Source organism: Prenolepis imparis, unplaced genomic scaffold (genome assembly GCF_030444845.1).
Source record: "Prenolepis imparis isolate NDT839.2.m4 unplaced genomic scaffold, iyPreImpa1.0 SCAF_12, whole genome shotgun sequence".
NCBI lineage: Eukaryota > Metazoa > Arthropoda > Insecta > Hymenoptera > Formicidae > Prenolepis > Prenolepis imparis.
Genome location: NW_028141170.1, coordinates 775596 through 783541, shown reverse-complemented (window position 1 = coordinate 783541; position 7946 = coordinate 775596). Strand labels below are relative to the sequence as shown.

Below are 7946 nucleotides of genomic sequence, written 5' to 3'. Positions count from 1 at the left end.
AAACTGATTAAAAACGAGACTTTGTCGGCGCGGAACATATGAGTCGCGCGAATTTATATCATTAAAGTGATAAAATAATTTGTTGCTCGGCAGTTTTGGGTATAAATATAATCTACAGACAATGTACTAACTAAATAAATAAGAAATTGAATTTGTTGCTCGATTTAAACTGATTAAAAACGAGACTTTGTCGCCGCGGAACATATGAGTCGCGCGAATTTATATCATTAAAGTGATAAAATAATTTGTTGCTCGGCAGTTTTTGGTATAAATATAACCTACACACAATATACTAACTAAATAAATAAGAAATTGAATTTGTTGCACTATTTGAACTAATTAAAAACGAGATTTTGCGCGACTTATATGTTCCGCGACGACAAATTCTCGCTTTTAAATAGTTTAAATCGAGCAACAAATTCAATTTCTTATTTATTTAGTTAGTTTATTGTTTGTAGAATATATTTATACCCAAAACAGCCGAGCAACAAATTATTTTATCATTTTAATTATATTTTTCCGCGTGACTTATATGTTCCGCGGCGACAAAGTCTCTTTTCTAATTAGTTTAAATCGAGCAACAAATTCAATTTCTTATTTATTTAGTTAGTACATTGTTTGTAGATCATTTTAATACCAAAAACAGCCGAGCAACTAATTTTTTTATCAATTTTATGATATTTTTCCGCGCGACATATATGTTCCGCGGCGACAAAGTCTTTAATTAAATAGTTTAAATCGAGCAACAAATTCGGTTTTGCATTTATTTAGTTAGCATATTGTTTGTAGATCATCTTAATACCAAAAACAGCCGAGCAACTAATTTTTTTATTAATTTTATGATATATTTCCGCGCGACGTATGTGTTCCGTGGCGACAAAGCGTCGCGTTTTGATAGTTAAAATCGAGCAACAAATTCAGTTTTGCATTTATTTGGTTAGTACACTCTCTGTAGATTATTTTGATACCAAAAACAAAGGATCAACACATTTTTAGAGTTACTTTTACTTGATACGGCGCGGAGCATTCTATAATTTTTTTCATTATGGGGGGGGCTAGCTTAATGTCACTTTAAACGTTAATTCCTGCTAAACGGTTTGAGCGACAAAATCCGGACTACGGCAACAAATTAGCACATAATTAGCACTAAATTAATTGATAGGTGCGATTTTTTTTTCACTATGGGGGGGGCTAGCTTAATGTCAAGCCAGCCCCCCCACTTTGAACATTAATTCCTGCTAAACGGTTTGAGCGACAAAATCCGGACTACGGCAACAAATTAGCACATAATTAGCACTAAATTAATCGATAGGTGCGACTTTATTTGGCGTTGGTGGTGGGGCCAGCTTAATAGGGGTTAGTTCGATTCTTTATGTTTATTACGAATTTGAATTTTTCATACGCGAAATGTGTACCATAAAATGCAGATGAGATGACAGAGTTCGTTCTAAAGTGCGACATAGAAATTATTGCACATTACTGCACATTTGAACGATACTCGGCTACGTGATTAAGCTTTCATCCCTCTTTACTTATTATTGATGCACGAATCTTTTCGAGGGGTTTTCAACACACTGTCAATCATCTCGGTCGTATCTGATTTTCTATAAATGAATCCTCTGCTACATGAGGAAATATTTCCCTGACAAATCTCATTACACATATACAATCGTGTTTTTTTTTTTTTTTTTTTTACATTGACGATATGCTGTGACGTATCTCTTTGTTTTTATTTTTCGAGGTGTTTGCATTTTTTTTCAACAGGATGAAAAAATTAACTCACTTGAAAATCACACGATGCACACGAGCGGGATCTTACTAATTACACATGCATTTATCACGAACGCTGGATTATAAATAAATAATCCAATTGCAAGATTACGCGATTCATTCTTTGCGGATTAATTTTTTTCACAGATTTTATAATATTTTATATTGTTTATGTGCGCAATATATGTGTATATACATACGTGAAACTAATCGTATCTGATTTTTTGATGCTTCCTATATATTATGCTATATTAATTTTTTATCTCCAGTTTTATAATTATATTGCTCTTGTGGAAATTTCTCGTTAACAGGTCATTTGAAAATTGATCTAATAATAATTTCAATGCGATGGATCTTTTTTTAGACGTTGAGCGAGAAGGAGCGTGATTGCGCGTCTTCGGGTCATCGTTTTACAAACGATGATTCTGAACGCACAATTTTGCGATGACGTTTATTAGCGCTTGATTATTCGTCTCACCAATGCCGCGCATTGCAACACTCGTTTTGGAAGCTTCGCAAACCGGTAAATGGATAGTCGAGTAGCCTCTTTCGCGCGAAATAAATACGTCTGGCCGCATTTTTGGCGTGGCATTATGTCTGCTACCTAGACTGTGATCTTCTAAGGACAGACTGGACCCCGGCCAGGGCCGAAAGCCAATTTGCCAATTTGCATCGCGAGTTATCGCGATTTCATTATCCCTCCGATGGAACGGCATTTGCTCCGTAAATTCCATCTCGCGATACAGAGAGTATACGTTTGTTTTTGATACACGTAAAAAAAAAATAATCGCCTTTTTCTTTTTTGGAGAAGTGGACAGATTCTTATTAACAATTGCAATTATTATCTTCGAGTTGGAACGAAATATTACAGTGACTTTGTAATTAAAAAATTACAATTAATTTTTCTCGTATCGATCTCTCGATGCTAGAAAGAATTTTGACGAATATCATTTATTCCATCAACTTCGCAGTCGTTGTTTCTTCCAACAATGTCATGGTCGTGTCTCTTCGATCTTTCGCGATACTATACTACGGCGTAAGTATTTGGCTCGAGTCCAGACTCGAGCTTATCTTACCAGGAGTCGGACTTGTTATCCTAATATTTTCTTTCCGTCTCTCAGAGCCACGTAGTATCAATCCCTCAGCTTCACTGGTTGAGTTTATCAGTTAAAAGCGAAAGATGACGATTAATATCTCTGAATCGAGCGAAGGGACGCTCTTTACGATGCAGCATTCCCTTTTTGAGTTTTTGGACAAATCCTGGACTCCAGCGGGATTTGTTGGATCGCAGCCAGGGCTGTTGGCCAATCGTTCAGAAGTCCTGTTCTAGTCCGTGCTCATAGAACGATTCCAAAAGTTTTCTCGATCTTTCACTACCTCCATTTTTTTCAAAGTAAACTAACCTTCGTGATAAATGCGATAACGAAATTGTTGTCGGTAACTTCTCTCTCGTCGCCACTTGTTGCTTATTTTATATTTACGACGTTTCGTCTCGTTTTGCGTGCTTCTCGAATCGGTACATCGCATTTAACACGTTGAATGCTATGAATGCAATGAATTTTTTAGTCCTCTGTCACTATGCTACTCGCTATTTTCCAGCTTTTGCGACAATGCGGTATTTACAGAAGTAGGGCGCAATATCGGAAAACTCTCTTTTAATCTTATCTCATAAAAGTAGGCTGTGCGCACTCAAAGTATTGACCGGCAGAACGTGGCTATACATAGCTCTTCTCTCTCGATCCAGCGGAGGAACAGCCACGATGTCCTGTCCGTTGGGTTGATAATGTAGCCCGATGCGATCTGATCTCTCGAGAATTTGCAATCTCGCCGATTCGTCGGTGACCCTCGTGGCTGGCGCATCGCCAAACCTTCTCCTCGCTCATCGTCTCGCTGTCTTCTTGTTCCGGCTATATTTGCCTCGGCGTGCATCTAATTCGTCGACGATGACGCTTGCCCGATCGCGGTAACCTCGTGCGCGTCAATAGGAATTTGCGAATGACTACCGTATCTGATTGACTCACACTCACTTCCAACGACAGCTATCGTAAATCCGATTAAGGTCAGCATTCGCGAAATGTAAATGCAAGTTCGCGATTTTACTATCTATAGCTCCTGATTCGATCATTTTTAACTCGATCAAATGCGCCGAGTAGGACGAGCTTTTTTTATCGCTCGCGATGAAATTTTGATGATGCTCCCAATTGAATTAATAAATGAGAAACGATAAATCTAACGTGAGATATGTGAAACTCAACGTTCCAAGGTACATTGGCATTTCGTCCGGGAGGCGTCGTCTAAGTTTAGATAGAGCGCAGGAATATACCTGCTATATCGCTCTTTCTTGATGGCCTAACAGTGACATTATCTTGAGGTTAGACAGGGCAGACGTAAAGTCTGACTGGACATCAGCTACTTATGTATCCGATGGTCATTTTTGCCATTTATCTTGTATACGTCTCGCAGTTACTTTCTCGTGCTGGATCTGTTGATGTATAATACAAAGATGCTATTGTATCTAGCAGAATGAAACATCTGCTCGTAATGTAACGAAAATATTTTTTGCGATTATCTTTTATACTGTCGATCGAAATGTCATTAATTTGATACATTTTATATAAGCTTATACTTTTTATTTTTAGTGGATTCGCAAACAATTTCTACATTATTTAGAATATGATCAATAAAGCGTTATGTCGAGTTTATGTAACAGGATCTATAAAAGAGTATGTATACGAGGATGAAAAAAACTAATATAATATTCTTACTTTGTTACAGGAAGTTGGTAGTATTATCGGAAAAAAAGGAGAGATCGTCAAGAGGTTCCGCGAGGAGGCAAGTATCAATTACATTCTTGTTGCCAGATGTGCATGTGTCTTTTCAATGAAGAAAAATAAGAGTCGCATATAGTCGCGTGCATAATGCCACGTCAAAAGACGATACTCTGCACGCGAAAGCATGTAAATTATTATTACAATTTTGCAGTCGTTTTTTCAGATTTTTCGAGGGCAAGTAAATTTGTACATCTCTCTCAAATCTGTTTTTCTGCTCATCTCCTTATACTAATTCAATCTTTTAAAATAGCAGACATTGAATCATCTATTGTAATGTACGAAATCGAAAATAATTTATTGTATATATATATATGATTAATAATATTTTTTTTCGATTATACAGTCCGGCGCGAAAATCAACATCTCCGACGGTTCCTGCCCGGAGCGAATAGTGACCGTCACCGGGCCGACGAACTCAATCTTCAAGGCGTTCACGCTAATATGCAAGAAGTTTGAGGAATGGTGCTCCCAATTCCACGACATCCAGGGTGGCGGTGCCGGCGGCGGCGGCGGTGTGTCGAGGCCGCCCATCACGCTCAGACTGATTGTCCCCGCTTCGCAATGCGGCTCCTTGATCGGCAAGGGTGGTTCCAAGATCAAGGAAATTCGTGAGGTCACCGGCGCCTCTATTCAAGTCGCTTCCGAGATGCTGCCTAATTCGACGGAACGTGCAGTAACCATATCCGGTACCAGCGAGGCGATTACGCAGTGCATATATCATATTTGCTGCGTTATGCTAGAGGTATGTATACATGGTCCGATCGTTCTAGTGTCATCATAGTTTGTATAAATTATTACATTGCTCTATAACAGTTGAAGAGAAAATAATCCGCATTTGTAGAAATATTTAGAGTATCATTAATTCGATTATTCAAATTGTATCTAAAATTCTTTATATGATTATTAATGAATAGTAACTGCAATGATATCAAGATTTGAATATTTAATATTATAATCGATTTAACTTCGGAGTTTAAATACTTTTGTTGTCAAACTATGATGAACTAGATCAGTCTACTAAAGTCCAGAATAAATTAGTGGTAGTAACAAATTTTGATTACATTTAAATTATTTCCAAGCTTTTCAATTACGAAACAATTTTTTCTGAACCCAAATTGATACATCACTCTGGACTTTAATAGGGTAAAAGGGTTACCCTTTACGACGTCGGACGCCGTACCAAATCTGTAATGACTTGATCGGTGTATTCGCACTCGTGCGTGTGTTTCTTTCTGTTTCAGTCCCCTCCTAAAGGTGCCACGATCCCTTATCGCCCCAAACCCCAAGTCGGTGGGCCAGTGATCCTGGCTGGTGGGCAAGCCTACACCATCCAGGGTAATTACGCGGTGCCCGCCCACTCGGACGTAAGTACAGTATTACCATTGCCCGCGCCCGCTGCCGGGCCCATTCCGCCCTCGCTGAACACCCAAACTTTGCCCTTCGCGGCCCACCCTTCGTCCTTCGCTTCTCACGGGCACCCGCTCCTAGCCACGGCCCACCTTACGACCCCACATCATCCTCTCCATCCGAGCCCCTTACACGCCAGCGTGGCAGGCCTCGCCGACCCCCTGCTGAAGAGTGGACACTTGCAGGCAGCCCTCCCGCCCGCACACCTCGTGGCAGACGCCGTAAGTCTTTTGTTTTTCGTGATCCATCCTCGCCCCGTACCTTTTCTCGACCACACGATACCAACCCTTCGGCTACCACCGCCATATCTCCTTCAATAACATATACATACGATATGGATTTCCGTTGTCCACTTGTTCAAGGAAATTGATACAACACCCCCTGTTCAGTGTCCCCTCACTGTACACGATCCTTGATATATTCGGACAAATTTCAGCCCGACGATGGCAGATGGTTTGAAGTTGGAACGATTACGAAAAAAAGTCGAATGTTTCTGGAAAAAAACACATCTCCTTATCTTTAGCAAAGTATGACTATAAATTAGATCGGTTAATGTTGAAACAATTAATGATGCAAACAATTAGTTTGAAACAACGAAACAATTTTATAGCAGCTATATAAATCATTTATTTTTAATTCAACATTTATTGCTTTTTTATATACGGCAGTTAAGAGAAATCACTCGTGCAGTGAAGCAATGCTCGTTCATGGCATTAGTAGAATTGCTTTGTGGTTAAGCTAGCAATTTCGAGGTAGGAAATTTTATAGATTAACGATGGTCAACCGTGCAGTTACTCGTTTATTGCGACAACGACTAAATAGCGATTTAGATTATAAACTGGCAGTCTTAAAAAAATTCATAGAGTTGTGATTCCTCTTGTCCGTAATTTGTTGATTTAATCCGCGCTTGAATTTTCTTCTCTTTTTCTCCGTAATAATTTTCTTAAAATTTATTATATCAAACAATGTGAATAGTATATTGCACTGGCAGAAAATTTTCTGAGAATTGCGCAAGTCCAAGTGAAATCAAAATTGATATTCAACAATGTATGTAAATTTTCAATTTAGAATTCAAACGGTAGAACGTTATTTCAGAAGATTATGTCGGAAGAAAAGACAATTTAAAATATGCATAGTCATTTATACACCGCCTACTCACGATCGATATACATATATAATTTTACTTTCACGTATATTCCATATGAATTAAAAAATCGATCGTACTAAGATGTCTCATTCTTTTCTTTCCACGTAATTTATAGCATATATATATATGTATAAACAATGAATCATTCCCGATTGTGTGAGGAATCGCGAGACGATGTCTAGATGCATCAAAGTAACTCTCCGGCGAGTCTGGCATTTACGATTATTTCGCGTAGAGCACGAAACAATAAACAACGGATGCGGTTATAATATATGGTTGACAGAATTTACGACCGACATAACTCTAAATTTAAAATCGTTCCAATTTCTCTACCGAATGCCGCGTGAAAGCTCATAATATATTTATATCTCACTATTGTCTAGAACCACACCTGGTTCCCTCCTCTTGAAGCTCTTTGTATCCCTTTCCGTTTCCGCGTATATGCATCAACATCTTGGCTTTCTGCTCGATACTCCTCTATACGACTCCGAGTTTCTTTTATCCAGGAATATTTGTGTCGCGATGTCTTGCAAGTTGTCATCAACTGCGAGAGGAACGATAGAATATCCTGTCGTATGATTAACTCGGACCGTATGTACCTTCAAACGTTTTCTAATCGCGTGACTTCGATTGCGCGGGAACATTTGATTAAACATCGCGGAATGAAATAAGACGCACAGGCTGTAATTATACTTGATAGTTTCTGAATGCGCGAATTTTATTTTTCATCGTTAACTGTTTTGCCATCTCGGCCACTGTGAGAGAAGATTTCTCTCGTCAAAAGTATGGAA

General features: G+C 38.7%; 1 protein-coding gene across 6 annotated transcripts in view; it reads left to right on the top strand.

Moving 5' to 3' along the window:
• Mub (poly(rC)-binding protein mub) overlaps window positions 1-7946 on the top strand; it is a 124528-nt gene that overhangs the window by 92343 nt on the left and 24239 nt on the right. For 5 of the 6 annotated variants that reach the window (XM_083051914.1, XM_083051911.1, XM_083051910.1 and 2 more), the window contains 3 exons: window positions 4546-4602; window positions 4945-5343; window positions 5843-6229. In XM_083051914.1, coding sequence (XP_082908040.1) covers window positions 4546-4602; window positions 4945-5343; window positions 5843-6229 — 843 coding nt within the window. The remainder of the gene's footprint in view (window positions 1-4545; window positions 4603-4944; window positions 5344-5842; window positions 6230-7946) is intronic. The other variant, XM_083051913.1, reaches the window with a different exon arrangement.